General features: G+C 35.7%; 1 protein-coding gene across 4 annotated transcripts in view; it reads right to left on the bottom strand.

Moving 5' to 3' along the window:
• Nucleotides 1–18,927, bottom strand: part of ZMAT4 (zinc finger matrin-type 4) — a 353,920-nt gene that overhangs the window by 54,585 nt on the left and 280,408 nt on the right. For all 4 annotated transcript variants that reach the window (XM_032413353.1, XM_032413355.1, XM_032413354.1 and 1 more), the window contains one exon: nucleotides 3,083–3,179. In XM_032413353.1, the coding sequence (XP_032269244.1) occupies nucleotides 3,083–3,179 (97 nt within the window). The remainder of the gene's footprint in view (nucleotides 1–3,082; nucleotides 3,180–18,927) is intronic.

Raw genomic sequence — 18,927 nt, 5'->3', positions numbered from 1 at the left:
CCACATATTAGGTTGTAGGCAAAGCACATCTAAATAATCATGAGTAAAAGAAGAAATCACAGTAAAAATCAGAAAATAAGTTGAAATAAATAATAATAAAAAATACTACATACTAAAATCTCTAGGATACAAAAAAATAACTTGTGGATTATAGCTAAAACAATCTGTTGAGGAACATTGAGAGCCTTGAATGCATATATTAAAAGAAAGGAAACACTGGAAAATTGATGACCTACACTTTCCTAAGAGGAAGCTGGGGGAAATGCAAATTAAATATACCGGGAGTAGAAAGAAAAGAATTTTTTAATGGCAGAAAAGAACTATACCCAGCGAAAATCAACAAACCCTAACATTCATTCATCAAAAAGACTAATAAGGATTGATAAACTCTAACACAAATGATCACATTTTTTTTTTAAAAAGGAAGAGACAAATAATATTAGGAATGAAAAATATCCTACAGACAATTATAAATAAAATTAGGGGATATCATGAACAACTTTATACCAATACATTTAAAAATGTAGATAAAATGGCAAACTTATTGAAAAATAACTAATTTAAAACTGATACAAGAAGAAATAGAAAATATGAGCAGTGTTTCATTAAAGAAATTAAATTTTTAATAAAACTATTCCTACAGTATAATCTCCATGGCTTCTCAATGAATTCTTCCTAATATTTAAATAAGAAATAATAGCAGTTTACCACAAACTCATTCAGGGATTAGAAATAGAGGGAAAACCTCTCAACTTGTTTAATGAGATCAGCATAAAGTTGATACCAAACCTGACAAAGGGATTACAAGAAAATTATGGAACAATCTGTCTTAGAAACATACACCCCCCCCCCACACACACAATATCCATTAGCTATAAGGGCAGATGAAACAGTCAGTGGGGGGACAGGGCTTATGCAATTAGTTTCTTCAGTTTCCTTCATTTCGCTCTTCAGAAGGAGAGCAACTTTGTGCTTTTGAGGTAGAGACAAGTATCTTATTTACTGGAAAGAAGGCAGCATGGTAGGAGATGCATCTTTCTACAGGCACAAATATTTATTAAAGCCACTGAGAAAGTAATGCTCTCTTTTTCAAAGTTCATCATTGTACTCTATTGGCAGTCCTCCATTCCAGGCCTGTCTGTAGTGACTCAGAGAGATGGGATAAACAGAAGCATGGGTTAGATACTGCTAAGTTCAGTCCTGGTTCTGCCATTTTTGGCAAGGTGATGTTCAGTAAGTTACTTGGTCTTTCTTAGCCTTCGTGTTCTTGTATAAAATAATGGGTTAATGACATTTATCTGAAGGTAGTTCAGGGGATTAAATGAGATGATGGATGTGAAAATGCCTGTACACATAGAGAGGTAGATATTTTCCTGAAGTTGGAGATACAATTTGCATTATTTACTTACAGAATTTGTGCCACTTAAAGTCACTATTGTCTACCATTTTCTATTTATTAAGAGCAATAAATTCATGTCCCTAAAAGATTATCATTTATTGTTGTAGCTACTTACAATGTATCTCTGTGTCCATCAGACGCATGTGGATTAGAATGCATTTGGTGCCTCTTACAACATGCTAGTTAGAGACACAACGGATAGACTGTTTGGGGTGGGGGCGGCAGTGTCCAATATTCAATACAAGTGCTCTAGGTACTCCATTACAAATCAGAGAAAATATTCTGTTTTGGAGAATTACCTTGATAAAATCCTCTGGGGATGGATCGGAGTAAAGCAAGCCATGAAAGGGGCTTTGACTCATGAGATGGCACAAATTGAGGAAACTCTGAGAGTCCATATCTAACTCTGGGCTTAAAATTCCTCACCTATTCCAGACCCCTGTGACCTACATCTTTATATCTTTGCAAAAAAAAAAAATGTCCTTGCCTGGAATGCACCTTCCTCAAATCCCTGCCTGGAAAATTGTTACTTATCTTTTAAAATCACACATTCATTCAATCAGAAATGTTTATGAAGCCCTTCATATGTATTGAGTGCCATACTGGGCACCATGGTTATTAGGAGGGTGAGCAAAATCAGACCACGACCTCAGTTATGTGCGCAGGCTCTGTACAGATGTCGCTGTCGATCTTGCCCTGGTTGCTCCCTCCCGGGTACTCAACGCTCTGGGTGTACACAGTATCAGAGAATAATCCCTGTGTTTCACATGGCTGTTTCTCCAGCCTGGAAGGGAGCTCCGCAAGGGAAAGGCCTAATTCAATCATCTTGTCTTCCCCAGGGCACACCTCGGAGTCTGACATGTAGTGGGCACTTAATAAATGTTTGTTGACTGAATCATTCGTTATTCATGAGGCCTTGATACAGTCAAATCTGTTGAATGATTCTGCTAATGAATATGAGAGAAATTAAAACAACTACCCTCAAGAAAATTATATATTTTTGAGATATTCTTCATTTTTTCCTATTTTATTAGATTTTATTAGTAGTCCTAGCAGCTATTTTAAATACTCACAAAGTTAACATCATGGATTTTTTTTTAAAAGATGCACAGTATAATATAGTTGAAATTATGCCCAATACTTTTCTGGTTTAAAACTATGAGAATTTGGGAGGAAAAATAGAACGAGCTGCCATTTAATTGGAAATAGCCATGCATGTGAATATACCAGAGGATTTGTTAGGTTTCTATACTAATCAATAATATTCACCTAGAAATGTTAAGTGGTAGAAGACATTCATGGAATTTGACTTCACAACACCGAAGTCTGGCACATCCTCCAAACAAAGATAACATTGTTTATTTAAAAACACTTAGTATAGATCTAAAAGTTTCCCGAAGTTTGTGAAAATGTGCTGAACTGTTCTTGAAAAAAATTAAAGAATGAAAACAAGCAAACAAAAGAGCCTGTCATTACTTGTGCCAAAAAAGGAGAAGCCATTCTTTAGGTTGTGCGAGGCAGACCCTAGAGATTTCAGCATAAATATCAGGGGAGCTTTGGAGATAAAGAGATGTCGTTTCTATTGACTTATTTTGAAATAAGTAAAATGTTTAGCCTTTTTTTTTCACCATGCTATAAATTATATACAGAAGGACTGAAGGGTGAAAGCATGAAAGTACCTACTTGGTCTGGTGTTTAGATCCTTTCAGGTGGGCATGATACTGTTCTATGGAGTTTAGAGAGACACTGCAGATGGTACATCTGTAATTGCGCCTCAGACCTGTGGACAACAGACGGGCTTGATTAGCTGCATCCTTGCCATCACTACCTGAATGAATCCCAGAATCTCTAGAAGTTCAGGACAGAGTATCTCACAGGGCATCTGATCTACCCCACCAACACTTCAATCCTCCTTACAGAGCCCGGCCAACACCTCCCTTAGTAGAAGTTAGAAGCAGGCTGCTCCATTTCTGGATGCCTAAAATTATTAGGACGTGTAAATTGAACATAATTTTAAAAAGTGGTGGTGGGGGGGGACATGCTTCCTGAGATACAATGTTTCTGGACATTTTGTAACCCAAAGACAATTCTACTTTTTCCTTAAGGCATATAGACATGGTATGCTGTCATATCTGCAATGAAATTTGGGACTCCAGAGAAAAATTCTGTATCACTCTTTCAACCCTATTCCAATGGCAAAATCACAAATTCAGCTTTAGACCTCGTTCATTTGAATTCTTCCAGGATCATCTTATAAAATGTAAATACCCAAGAGATGGATAATAATCTAATTCACATAAAAGCTTACTTTCTACCAAAGAGTTTAAAAGAAAGTTACTCATTAATTTGTTTATTAATTTAATTCATTCAATTCATTCATTAATTATCAACTTTGGACCAGGCACTAGGGATTCTGAGATGAATAAGATGCTCTTGCTTTCAAGGAGTTTAGTAAAAATGTTGACTTCTTTATAATATTGATTCATCTAGAGTCAAACGTGTTAGAAAGTAGCTTTAACCAAACTTTAAACATTTGCCATAGCTCAGAGACCCACATGAAACACGTTCCTTCTGCTAGTGTGTCCCATCAGAATAGAGAGAAAAGTAAACTGTGAGTCATGATCTGAAAGTTTGAATTTAAATCTTGGCTCCAATCATTCCTGGTTGTATGATCTAGGGGAAATCATGCAATTTCTTCCTGGCCTCAACATGAAGACAAAGCCATTCACATCACCAGGTTGTTGTGAGAATTAGGCAAATAAAATGTATTAAAATGCTTATCAAGTGACAGTTTTTACTAATTTTGCTCCAACACTCTATGTCTTACCATTGTAAAGCCAGAATTATAAACAGCCATAGCACTTTTTTCCCTGATGAATGCATAGCATTTCCTTTCTAAGAGACAAAATCATTCTCATTTTTCTAAAAGGAAAATAATGCACAGTGTTGGTAGAATTGTGTAACCTACAACCTGGGTGACTATATACAAATTAGTTAACTTCTCTGGACTTCCCTTTCCTTAAAGAATTGTGGGAAGGCCTGAGTGAGATAAAGCATGTATGAAAAAGTATCTGGTACATAATAAGTGATCAATATAAATTAGCTATTACTATGATTTCAAAGTGATATTAAAATGGAATTATCTTTTTCCTCAATGTCACAGATGAAGCCCTAAGTTGAAGCCCTACACCCACATTACCAAAGTGAAGTATGAGAGTCACAGTTCAAACCATCCAAAGAAAATAGTCAAGAACCAATTTCTAATCCCAAGCTGACCACCCACCACCAGTCTAAAAAAGAGGTTGAAGAAGAAAGAAAGAAATAGGTAGAAGATTTCTTAAAGGAGTCATATTGTACTGTTTTACTTACCCTCCTCCTTGTGAATTGGATTTGTCCTTCTCTCTCACCTCAAACCTATGGGAAAAGACTTCAGTGGAACTAACTCCCTAAAGAGCTTCAGAAGTGCCCTCTTGCACTTGGGAAGCCATGTACTGGACTCTTTATAACCCCTGCAAGATTCAAAATGCTGGAGTCTGTAGCCAGTTAGGAACTTTGATGGCAAAGCAAGACAGGTGGCAGGATTAGGCATGTATTCTCACAGCTTGTCAGAGTAAGAGATACGTGACAGCTTCCCACAGACCCATGTGTGTCCTGTGTATGAGCAGAGCTGGTTTGGTGATGTTTTGGATATTGGAGTTGGAGACAGTAAGACCTCAACAGAAAGATGCTAAAAATGTTCAGCGGGATATCTAGAGGCTTAAAGTGACCCCAGAGGAAATACTTAGCCCATATCAAGTAATGCTGAGTTCCTGAAAAGCCATGAAATCACCCCATGAAAAGAAGAGTCAGTTTGCAGCCCCTGCTGGATCTGGCAGCGTCTATGCCAGCTTTGTATGTTTCTCTATCAAGTCAACTTTTATCCCCCTTGCATTTATAACCTGAGACTCTGCATCCCTCAGCCTTGGAGGAACCTGAGGCAACCTTCTGAGCTAAAGGGATAAAAGAAAACCCTAGAACAAAAGCAAGAGCCCTGGGCAGAGAAAAAGAGAGGAGCCTACTGAACTCTCTTTTCTCACAGCAAATAGGCAGCCCAAGCAGATCTGACCTGAGGGAGGGGAAAAAACTAACTTTTAATTAAGTTTGGAGATAACTGAAAAATTATTTTACTATCCTGGATAGATCAATTAATTAACTTTTATGTATCTAGGGATGAGAGTAAAGAACTCTTTTCAGCTTAAAAGAAAAGAAAAGAAAAGAAAAGAAAGGTAGGCCATAAAGAAGAGCTGTGTTTACATCACCTTTCCATTTCACAGGTGTGCATGACTCAGAAAGATGACCATGGTCCCCAAACCCAGAGAACATAAGTTGTCACAACAAGCATGTGAGCTGTTTGAATGCTTCTCCAGGGCTCATCCATTCCTTCTTTTATGCATGGAATCAGAATATGAAAACCAGCTTCAGGCCTTCCTCCCTGGGTTTTCCATCACTGCCGTCATAATAAACGGTAACTACTATTTATACAGGTCCTCTTCAGACTACAGAGTAATCAAAGTTCGCCTCATAACAAATGGAGGTTCAGCTTGGCAACTGACATAAATATTTATGTTTAAAAATGGGCATTTTTAAGATCACCAACAAATCTAAAAAATATTCTGATCTGTGCTTTTCATTACAGTTCTCATGCTCTGCAGCTCAACAGAGGCGTGGGCAGGAAATATCTGGCACTTTATTACAGTGTAAACTACAGAAAGCATAAACTAGAAAGGCAGTGGGAATAAACACGAACAAAGGCAGAGAAGGGGCAGAGGAGTCCTCTCCCACACATGACACAGTGTCCTCGGTGGGAAGTTAGGCCTTTATTAATACTCAGTTGAAATCCTAATTAGTTTGTAATTATACAGCTCCTTTTTCCTCAGAGAACTAGAGAATCTTATTAAACAAAAATGCTAACTTTCTTATTCAACTCATTTTCAGTGCAATACCGTATTAAGAGTATCCTGAAACCTTTGCATACCTAAAGGTTATTTCTGCAGGATTGCTGGTATGTGTTGGAAAATATAGTCACTGCTGCAAGGAGATGGCCGTCCACTTGGAGAGAGAAGGCATGTATACAAATAGCAACAGTGTAAGGTAGATCATAAAAAGTACCACAGTCAGGAGGAGTGGAATGTATGAGAATAGAGGAGGAGATTGTTTCTAACTCAGAGAATCTGGGAAAGCTTCTTGAAGATGCATCACTTTTGTGTTTATATTCTTAGCAGTGTGTAAAACAGATGGTCCTGGAGTGTTTAGCAGTATGGGACTACTCAATGTGTCTTTTCAAGTCTCACAAAGCCAGACTTTAGATGTCCTGCAACTTCACTTGGATCCATTTTACATTACAGAAACGTCATTGCACCTTTATTACAATGCCAGGTAATTTTGCTGAATGCCAAGAATGTAGCAGAGAATAAAACAGACCAAATGATTTTTGATGGAGCTAGTCAGGTTCAAAGAAAATAAACAAGTAAACAAATAAACACATTATTATAGATTGTGAAGGTGTCACTCAGGATGTAAACAGGTGATGAGAGAAACGGGCAGGAAGGGTGATTTTGGACAGAGTTCTCTGAGAAGTGTGAAATGAAACCAGAGGGATAAGACTTAGGCTGTGATGTGAAAAACTGGTTAGAGAGTTGTCCAGGGAGAGTGAATAGTAAGCAGAGATGGCCAGGAATGAAAATGGGCTAGGACTGTTCAAAAAACAAACAAAACAAAGCAACTGCCAACCCAGAATTCTATATTCTACAAAAATATCCTTCAAAATAGAAAGTGGAATAACAACATTTTCAATAGACAAAAACTAAGAGAATAGTTTGCCAGCAGACCTACGTTACAGAAATGCTTATAAGGTTCTTCAGGTGGAAAGCAAATGGCACCAGATGTAAACTCAGATCTACAGGAAAAAATGAAGAATACCATAAATGATTAATATATGGGTATCTATCTTTTTTATTCCTCTAAATTTATTTGCAGACAGAAAACAATTTAAAAAAACTATAACATCGTATTGTGGATTATGGTATTTATAATGTATTTATATGTGTTAAATATATGACAACAATAGCACAAGAATGGATACAAGCAGAACAATACTGTTAAAAGATCATATTTTACATAAAATGGTAAATATTAGTTATAAATAGACAGTGGTCATTCAAGGATGAATATTATAATTCCCTAGAAACAAATACAAAAATATAAAGCTAAAGAGCCTATGGAAAAAATTATATAGGATAATAAAAAATATTTGACTAACCCAGAAGAAGGCAAGAAAAAATAGGAAAATAGAAAACAGATGGAAAAAAATAGAAAATAAATAGCAAATGGTTTAGTTAAATTCAACCATATCAATAATTACATTATATATAATTGGACCAAACATTTAAAAGGCAGAAATTATCAGCCTAGATAAAAAGCAAGATTTAAATACATACTGTCCCAGAGGTATATTTTGTACACTTATAGGTTAAAAGTAAAGGGATAGAAAAAGACATACCATGCAAGCAATAAGCATACGAAGTGGAGGTGCCATGTTAATATCAGGCAAAATAGATTTCAAGATAAGAAATATTGCCAGATATAAGGAGGGTGTTTTATAATGATAAAGTGAGGAATTCATCAGGAGAACCTAACAATTCTAAGTGCAATTTAGCTAATAATAAGCTTATGGATACAGGAGACAAGAACTGGTAGAAAGAGAGGAAGAAATAGACAAGTCCATAATAATAGGAGATTTTGACATTACTCTCTCAGTAGTTGATAAAACACTAAGACAAAAAGTCAGTAAAGTTTAAAACATCTAAATAAAACTATCAACCATTATGTACTAAGTGATATTTATAGAACACTACACTCAACAATTGCAGAATACACAAACTTTTCAAGTATATATAGGAAGTAAACTAAAGGAGTATGATGAGCCATTTAAAAATTGTATTAAATTTCAAGAAATTATATTTTGTAGAGTGGTTTCTTTGACTGCAATTGAAATAAATAAATAATGGTAATATTTATAAAAAGGACTAAAATACTTATAAATAACCTGTGCTCAAAGAAAAAATCCAAATGGAAATTAGGAAATATTTTGAATTGAATGATAATGACAATATTACATATTAATCAGTTAATCAGTCTTTAATCAGTTTTTAGAGGGAAATGCATAGCTTCATACCAGAAAGGAAGAGAGGCTCAAAATCAATGGTCAAAGTTTAAGTCCTATGAAACTAGAAAAAAACAAATACATTAAACCAAAACCAAGTAGAAGAAAAGAAATAATAAAAGGTAGAAATTGATACAATAGAAACAAATTACAGAAAAAAATAACAAAACCCAGATCTGCTTTTTAGAAAGGATTAATGCATGTATCGTAGCAAATCTGTTGGAGGTTATAAAAAACAAGGAACATAAATTTTGAAAATCAAAGAACTGTTATTAATACAGGTCCGACAGGCATTTTAAAAGGATAATAAGAGAAAGAATATCATGAACAATGTTATGCCAGTAAATCTGACCAAGTATATGAGATGGACAAATGTCTTTAAAAATTCAATTTACCAAAGCTATCATATGATGAAATAGAAAATCAGGATAGCAATTTATCTACTAATAAAAGTGAATTTCTTGTCCAAAATTTTCCCACAAAGAAAGCTCTAGAACCAGAAAGTTCCTTGGACAATTCTATCAAACATTAAATGATTGCATAATATCAACTTACACAAACTCTTTCAGTAAACAGAGGAAGAAATATTTCCATACTCATTTTTGAGCCAACACAACACCGATAAAAATGCTGATAGACTCTAAAAGACAATAAAATTGCAAGCCAATATTTGTCATGAATATGACCAAAAAAATCCTTTAAAAATTAGAAACACATAAACAGATATAGATGTGTGTGTACCTATGTACACATATCAGTTCCATCATAACCAAGTTTGTTTATTCCAGGAAGTTAAGAATGGTTTAACATTTAAAAATCAAATAATATAATTCACTACATTAACACACAAAATGAGAATATAATATAGTCTTAATAGATGCAGAAAAGAGCATTTGACAAATTTTGATATCCATTAATGATCAAAATTTTCAGCATAGTAGAAAAGAACTTTCTTAATTTAATAAAGAGCATCTATCAAAAACCTACAGCTAATATATTAAATGGTGAAATATTGAACAGTTTCCTAAAATCAGAAAAAAGCCAAGAATGTCACTCTTGTAATTTGTATACAACCTTGAACCAGAGATTCTAGGCAGTGCAGTTAAAAAAAAAAAAAGAAAGAAAGAAAGAATGAATGGCCTGCAGATTTGGAAGTGAAGAAGTAAAATTGTCTTTATTCATAGAGGATATGATTGTTTATAAAAAGATCCTAAGGGACCTATAAAATAACTACTAAAATAAGTGAGTTTAGAAAGGTCACCATACACAAAGCCAGTGCCAAAAAGAAAAAAAAAAAAATTACATTCTTAAAATAGCTTCAAACACTGGAAAATAAAAATGAAAAATACCATTATAATAGTATCAAAAATATTTTAAAACACTTAGGAATAAAAGGAATAAATTTAACAAAAGCTGTACAAGACTGAGAACTACAAAACATTGTTGAGAGAAATTAAGAGCTACCTAAATAGGGACAGAATATACCATATTCATGAACCAAAAGAATAATTACCATTAAGACACCAGTTCTCCTATAGATTCAATGCAAACTTGATCAGAATTTCTACAGGCTCTTTATAGAAATAGACAAGTGGATTCTAAAACTTGTGTGGAAATCTAAGTACCTAAAATGGCCAAAACAATTTGAAAAAAGAAAATTTTGAGGACTCGCACTTGAGGATATCAAGATTTACTATAAAAGTTGATGTAATCATAACAGTGTTGCATTAGCATTAGGATGGATAAATTGTATCAATGGAACACAATAGAGAGAGAACACAATAATTGTATCAATGGAACACAATGGAACAGCAGACCTAGGTGTACACACAAAGGATCAATTGATATATTTTCCAGTTTTATTGAAATATAATTGACATACATCTCTGTAGAAGTTTAAGGTGTACCCCATAATGACTTGACATACATATATTGTAAAATGATCACCGCAATAAGTTTAGTTAACATCCATCATCTCAAATAGATAAAAAAAAATTAAAGGAAAGAGAAAAGAAAAAATAGATTTTTCTTATTATGAGAACTTTCAGGATCTACCTTTTTAGCCACTTTCGAATATACCATGTAGCACTGCTAAACATAGTCATCATGTTGTACATCACATCCCCAGTAGTTATTTATTTTATAACTAGAAATTTGTACCTTTTGACCACTTTCATTGATTTTCAATAAAGGTGTCAAGGCAATTCAATGGGGGAAAGAAGTCTTTTTCAACAAACAGTGCTAGAACAACCAGATAAATGTATGAAACAGAAAGATGAACATCAACCTATGCCTCACAGCACACTTTAAATTAAGATTAATTATAGATTTCAATGCAAAAGCTAAAACTATAAAGCTTCTAGGAAAATATAGGAGAATAGCTTGATGAACTTGGCATAGGCACAGATTTCCTAGGGAACAAAACATATTAAACATAAAAAAATGATAAATTGGATTTTATAAAAAAATGAAAGCTTCTGCTTATAAAAAGACATCATAAAGAAAACAAAAAGGTGAGCCACATCTTAGAGACAAGAAAAATATTTGTAATGCTTACATCTGATACAGCACAAGTGCAATAGCAGATTATGCAAATAACTCCTACATACATGTCAATAATAAAAAGATATACAACACAATTTTTCAAAGGACAAAATACTTGATCAGATTAGTCATAAAAGAAGATATAAAAATGATCAATAAGCACATGAAAAGGTGCTCAACATCATTTGTCACCAGGGAAATAAAAATCAAAAGAACAACTAAATACTGTCTCATGTCCACTACAAATGCTAACATCAAATAAAACAACAATACCAAATGTAAATGTCCATGTAAAACAAGTGGAATTCTCAGACCTTCTGGAGGAGATTGCAGAAATGGTAAAACTACCTGGGAAAGCTGTCAGTTTCTTATAAAGTTAATCAGATATTTACCCTAAGACTCAGAAATTCTATTCCTAGATTATTTATCCCAGAGACACAAAAACTTAGTATATATATATACATATGTATATATATATACATATGTGTATATATATATATATATATATATATATAAAAGACTTGCACAAGAATGTTTATAGCAGCTTTATGTCTAATAGCCAAAATCTCAAAACAATCTAAATGTTCATCAACACAAATTGATAAGCAAATTATGATATATTCATACAATGGAATAGTAACTAGAAACCAAAAAATAAAAATAAAAAAAAATAAAACAAAAAACCTAAGTTATGCAACAACATCAATGAGTCTCAAAAACATAACATGTAGGTAAAGAAGTCAGACACAAAGGCGCACATACTGTATGATCTCACTCATATAAAGCTCAACAACAGCAAAGCTGTTCTCTAATAACAGAATTCAGAACAGTGTTGTCTTTGGGAAGTGGATTGACTGGAAGGGGGCACAGGAAAATTTTCCAGAGCAAAGTACCCGATTGGAATGGTAGTTACAGGGTATATTCATTTACCAAAATTCACCAGATTTGTATACCCAAGATCCTTATATTTCATTTTATTAAGAAAATTTAATGGATGTGGTTTTACACAAAAACCTCAGCAAACTAAAGACTCAAGTTCTGCCAGTTTCTGTTCCTCTTCATTTACACCCTACAAATTCTATTGTTTTACATTACTAGAAAGTAAATTTCATTTTCCTACTTATGCTTTGATAGCCTTGTAACACGCTAAGAAATATTTCCATATGTTCTGTATTACAGTGCTTACTAAAGCTGGGACCATTTTGAAAGATGATTAATAATATAAAAGTAAAAAAAAAATAAGGCATTTGATTTTGAATTATTTCTTTCTCCTCTACTTCTTACACACTCATTAATCAAATGGTCCTCTAAATGGATTTGTCATCTTCCAGTATAAAAAATAGTAGCTAATACTTACATTATATATGCCATACATAAGCACCATTGTGCTCACTTTACTCATTTACTCTTTGCAACACCCTATGAGCAGACACTACCATTATCCTGATTTAACAGATGAGGAAATTGAGGTACAGAGACTTAAAATCACAGAGCTGGTTGGAGACACAGCTGGATTTTGAACCCATGCATTCTGCTCAGGAGTCAAGCTCCTAACCATTATGCATTCCGCCTCCTGTGACAGGTGACTAGGAATGAAGTCACAGAAATACAAAAGGCTCTTTAGGGCTCCTCTAGTCCAGTGGTCCTCACATTGGCCACTAGAGAATCAAGTGCAAGTTGTTAACACAAATTCCAGCTGACTGTGATTCAATAAATCCAGAGCGGAACCTAGAAATCTACATTTTCTAAAGCTCCCTAAGGTGCAAATTTTGGAGAAACCACTGGTATGGTCCAAAACCCCATGGTGAACGCATGAAGTTTTTTATAAGCAGAATTGTTTGTATTGGCTTGCACTTGGAGGTGTTCTTTTTTAAATATGGCTGACTTCAGCCACTGGCCTCAGTTCTGTTCTGTGCACAAGTTTATTACCATCTCTTCAATATGTATTTACACCACGGTCTTGAGGAAAGTTATCATGTCCCCTAAGGTTCTGTTTACCAGGCTGAAAGTCTATTGGCACTTCAACAATGTTCTTCATTATAACATAGGTTGAAGTTCCCTGCATGGTCTCTATTATTACCTTCTGAATGGCATTTCCTGTTTGTTGATGGCATTCTTAAGCTATAACCCTCAAACTGAAGGCCAAGTCTCTAGTGTGGTTTCATCAGTATACAACACATAGCAGGATGGTCACAGCCCTTGTGCAGCATTAATTCTAACAATACTTTTAAAGCTTTGAGAGAGAAAGTGTGTGTCTGTGTATGGCAAAAATGACCCACTGAAATACGTACTTACATTGAACCTACTGTCAATCAATTCTAAGTCTTTTCCATACAGGTTTCTGCTAAGCCAAATTTTCATTTCCTCTAATTTTATATTTGATTATTTAGATGTTCCTGCTTATCCCCATTAAACTCCTTCTCAGTGAATTCTACCTATTCCTCTAGGGATAGAAAATATAATGCAGCTCATGTATCAATTCTCATTGGTTGGTAGTGGCTGCCAGAGTGCTATGAAAAGATTATGAGCCCTCCTTCCAGATGATAAAGAAAGATCGCCATCATCTGTTAGCCAAGTCTGTCATTGGTGAGGGGCAGAGTGCTAGTGGCATGCTTTTGATGTCTGTGTCATTCCAGTTCCAGCACATTAACATAAATAATAGAAAATTCAGACCAAGGAATATTCGGGTAAACCAGGAAGTCATCAAAATGTTGGTGGTAGTTAAAACCGTAGGAATGGTTAGATCATCTATGGAGATGGTATAGGTAAAGGGAAGAGAATATAGAAGTTAGAACTTCTTGATGTCAGAGCATTGATGAGCTGATGTCTCACCCTGATGCACAGGGTAGGAACCAGGACCATGGATATCTCCTGCTCCCGCCGGATCTCCACTTTTGGTGTTGTTGAATCCAGGGCTAGATGTGGGTGTGGGAAGCCGGTGCAAGGTCACCCATATTCTTGAAGCTGTGGCACCAACACTTAGACACAGTCTTTAGTTCCAATTTTCCCTCCTGAGTAGTTTATCTTTGCCCTTCCCTACCTCACAACCATTTTTCCTTCCTGGCTGTTGGCCCTGCTGACTTCAGGTCCAACACTAGATGCAGAAGAAACAGCTTTATGTAGACTACCACATCACTTCCCATAATTACATAAACTCTGATCCTTATAATGAGTTCCTTACTCTATACCAATCATGGTGCTTGTACTCCTCTGATCAAATCCTAACTGACAGAGGTGGTATTGAGGAAGCAGAGGGAAGAAAGCTTTTCTAGAAGAGTGAAGGAGTCACTATTATCATATTTAATAATTAAGTAATTATTAAACATGATCATATTTAATGATTTAGTAATAATAATTTAATAATAAGGTGGTTGCTTTATGAACATTATTAGCCCATTTTACAGGTGAGAAAACCATAGTTTAAAGACATTAAAATCATAGAACTAGCAAGTGGGAAAGCTAGATCTGAATCCACCTATTTCTGATTTCAAAGTCAGTGACTTTAATAACTACATTAGAGCTTTTATTAGAAAAATGGGAGTGAGAGAAGGAAAGTAGAAGGATCCTGTTTCTAAAAAACAAAAAACAAAAACTTAATTTGAAACTAATATGTAAAATAGACAAAGCACAGCTGCTCTAGTCGAAATGGGGGTTAGGGGGCTCAAACACCAGTTTCCCACTACACTCTGAGCATAGCACTTAGGTACCCCAAGGAAGGGACTGTGTGGGTTCTGTAGAGCAGAGTTTGACAACCACTGCATTCTGTCACGCTACCCCTCACAAGGATAACATGAGGAATTCTTGTATGTCCAATACTAGACTTGCACTATGGAATATGTCTTCCCTGTGAGTTTAAGCCAAGGGAGACCTCACTTTCTTCCTGGCTGTTGGCCAGGAAGTCTCCTGAGACTTCACTAAGGAGAGCTCACTAAGATCAGGGTTTGATGCAGTCCTGGTTAAAGAAGAGCCTGTGTTCCTCCATCCTACAGTCATTACTGTGTACAGGATACTTAAATGCTTAGCTTTCTGAATTCATCCCGTTGCCTATAGGCATAGACTGCAGGATACCAAGCAGTCAATTAAACAAAGAACACACATTTTCTAAAACAATTCTTTCTCTGCGTAAATAGTATATATGCAAAGCCTTGAAAATGGAATCAGGAAGCAAATGGCTTTGCATTTTCAAAAGTTATTTCCAAACAAATAAAACCTAAAGCTATGGAATAAATTTATTCTCAGTAATTAAAAGACAATTTCAGCCATGCTGGATGCCTGACCCAAGAAAGGACTGGAAAATTGTCACCCTACTGGGAAGACTCAGAAGGGACAGAGTAGTTTATTCTAAATACTTAAAAAGTTGCTTTACTGGAAGAAGGTTTAGATGTAGTCTACATGGCAGAGGATAGATGATACATTTTCATGCTTTGAGCCTATCAGCCCCATACAACCTTGATCTTAGCCTTAGAGGTTATCACTACTATTATGATAATACCCAAAGGATTGAACTGGTTTTTCTTTTATTTTTGTGAGTTGAATTAAATGTTAAGAAAACAGAAATAAACCTACTCTGAAGCAATCTATTATTTGAATTGTACTCAAGTGATTTTTAAAAATATATTAAATAACCACATATGAGCAAAATACCTTCTTCCTGGTCTGGATGTTGATGTAATACAAATGGAAATTCTCAGAACATGAAATGTGCTTTTTCCTTTGAGTCCACAGCCATTGATTTCTGTGGATATAAACAACTAATAACATAGCTGGGCCATTTTTTTATGTAAAGTGTTTTCATAGAATTTATTTTTTCTATAATACAATTGCTGATTAAAGATTCCATTATGCCTAAACTAGACTATACTCCTAACATGAAGTTATAGGTATGGCATCAAATTAAACAACGGGTTAAGTGAAGGCTCAAATAGTCATTTGTAATCCGCAAGGTGTGTAGGAAAGCACAGATGCACAGATCTTCCCTTCTTCTCTGTCCTGCAGGTGTGCCTCTTCAGACCATCTCTCATTTCTTCCCAAAGGCTCAGGATCACAGGCTGTTGTGATTTCCCTGAAGAATTGTCACTAGTGCTATTAGGGCCACAGCTGTCAAAGAATCATGGGATTGACCTTTTAGCTGCATCCGCTGAGGTCACAATGATTGTCAGCTCTTTCAGACATCTGCTGGATGTCCAAATGTCTCTTTAGCAACCCTTGCTCTGGAGCTGTACCAGCTACCTAGTCCATCAAAAGGCCCCAGGAAGCAGAAGCTTTGGTGGTCATTCTAAGAGATCTAGCCCAAGAAGGACTTAAAGGTGAAGTATGAACAGCAAAAGTGTCCTAATTGTCTGTATCTCCTTTGAATCACTTTATAAATGAGATTGTGCTCTTTTCCTCTCTCTCTCTGTCTATCATTCACACACAAACCAGCCATTAGGTACATGAATATAATCTTTGGTGTCCTTCTAGTTCTTTTGTTAGTCACTCTTGCCTGCTTATAGACATCCATCTCCTATGGCCAGGTCTTTATCTTACTTTGAGCAGATAGCATGACAAACTGTGTTAAGTCGTGGCTCTGTGCTGCTTCCCTGCAGGATTGGCCTTCTAATAGGGATGTTTGAAATTAAAAAGTCTTCAACATGCAAAGAAAATAACTTTAAAGGTGGACTTTCCGGTTTGGCCAGATGGGTAGGAGAGAGCTTTATGAAGTCAGTGACCTTCAAATCATTGCAACCACGAAGCTGCCTGCTCTGCCTCCCCCTGGCAGATACCCTGACACATGCGGCCCCACTGTGACTTGAGGAAGTGACTTTTCTCCAGGACACATGGCAGGGGAGCTCCCTATTTAATACCATTGTCCAGTGGCCTTACCTATTTATAGGAATGTGCCCGATCTTGTTTGATTTATAATGTAACAGACAACAGCAAAAATGCACAACTTACAGGTAGAAGAAACGTGATTTTAGAAAAAGAAAACATTGTGAAAAATCTAGGAAAGACTGACTCAATAATTCTCAAATATATTGGAGCCTAAGAATATGGGAAACAAAGGACATGGAAGAATGATGGCCCCTTCGATCATTTTCAGGAGGCTGGAAACTGTATTTTTCCCTCTTTGAATCTATACTTGTTATTTAAACCTCAGATGTCTCCATTCCCTCATCTGTAAGTTGGAGATAATAATTGTACCTACCTTAGAGAGTTTATATGAAAAGCAAAAGAGTTAATATAGGTGAATAACAACACAACAGCTCAATAAATGTAAACTACAATCGTTATTTTTAATAATGATGATCCTTTGCCTTGGACAAAAATACAGCCCTAACTCATGAATGAGAGAGTCATAATAATTTAATAGTCTGAAAAATTCTGAGGCATATTCGAATTATTCTGGCAAGCTGCCTTCTCTACAGATGCTATTTATACACATCTTTTTTGACAGGTCAAATGCTTCCTTATATACTAATCATCCTATATATTTGCTTGGCATTAAGTTGAATTGAAAATTATCTCTATTCTTCATTTAAAAATTTTTTTGAAAACATGGAAGATATGCCATTACATGAACTGCTTCCTAGAAAGCTGTTGACACAGTGGATCTCAATATATTTTCCCTGCTTTGTTCCTAAATTGAGTGATTGAGGCTATTGAATAGGTAATTAGCTAAGTTCATAAATTAGATAAAAAGGAAAACGCAGAAGGGTATATTGGAAGTTGTGTAATTGCATCTTTTTTGTTTTTAAGGAGTGCACTCAAGGATCTCTCTGAAGACTTAGGTTTTTTTCTTCCACTAACAGCCTCTGTTAACAATGCCATTTGTTCTCTAGAGTCCTTATAAATACTGAGCAGGCAGTGGCTCTGGTGAAAGTGGCAATTCCTTTGCAATTGCTCAAACTGACTTCCCAGTAGACTTGGATGTATCTGAATATCTATCATCTATCTATCTATCTATCTATCATCTATCTTCTATTATCCATATATCCACATAATGATATTTGATACAGTATGATATGATATATGATATCATTTATGGATTCATATTTACAAAATCACCTACTCACTAAAACTTATTTGTAATCCCCGAATCAATACTGACAATGCTTTGTGGTCATTGACAGACATGTACAAAGCAGCCCACATGCATGTTCCCAAAAGAGGTTGAACAGATGACACTCTGCCGTCTTGTTTCCGCTGTCCCACAGAGATGATCAGAGGATGGAGATGGCAGGGAACAGCCAGTGTAGTCCAACAAATCCAGCTTTGGGGCCAGTTGATGAGTTTGAATCCCAGATCTGGCATCTGTTAGTGAGACGGCCTCAGGCAAGTCACTTAACACTTTCATAATATAAAGAAAATAGACTCTACTGGTATGAGTGGTTTGTTGAGAAGATTATAATCTATGTGAGATGCGTGTACAGATGAAATGTACATATTTCCCCTAGGAGTGGTGGTTCAGCAGTGGCTCCATCAGTGTTGGGGTGGAGGAATTTATAGAATAAGTAGTGTGAATAAAGAGAATTGACTGTATATACCCGCAATGGGAGGCTGAGACAATGTGAGGACCTGCAAGCCATTGTGATGGGTAGCTCAAAAAGCATAAAATGCCAAAAATGAGGTTAGAATATCCCCTCCCCCCCAAAGAAAAAAGGTGAGAGAAATTTAACTGAAATGTCTGTGTGTGTAAAACCAAGCTTTTTGCTTTCCATTCAGAGCCATTCCTCCCACAGTGCTCTGCTTTCCTTCCAGGCTGCTCAGACTCAAACGTGTACAGCCAGCCTCCAAGCCTCTTTCC

The sequence above is a fragment of the Phoca vitulina genome, unplaced genomic scaffold (assembly GCF_004348235.1).
Source record: "Phoca vitulina isolate PV1807 unplaced genomic scaffold, GSC_HSeal_1.0 scaffold15, whole genome shotgun sequence".
NCBI lineage: Eukaryota > Metazoa > Chordata > Mammalia > Carnivora > Phocidae > Phoca > Phoca vitulina.
This window is presented reverse-complemented; position numbering and strand designations above follow the sequence as displayed.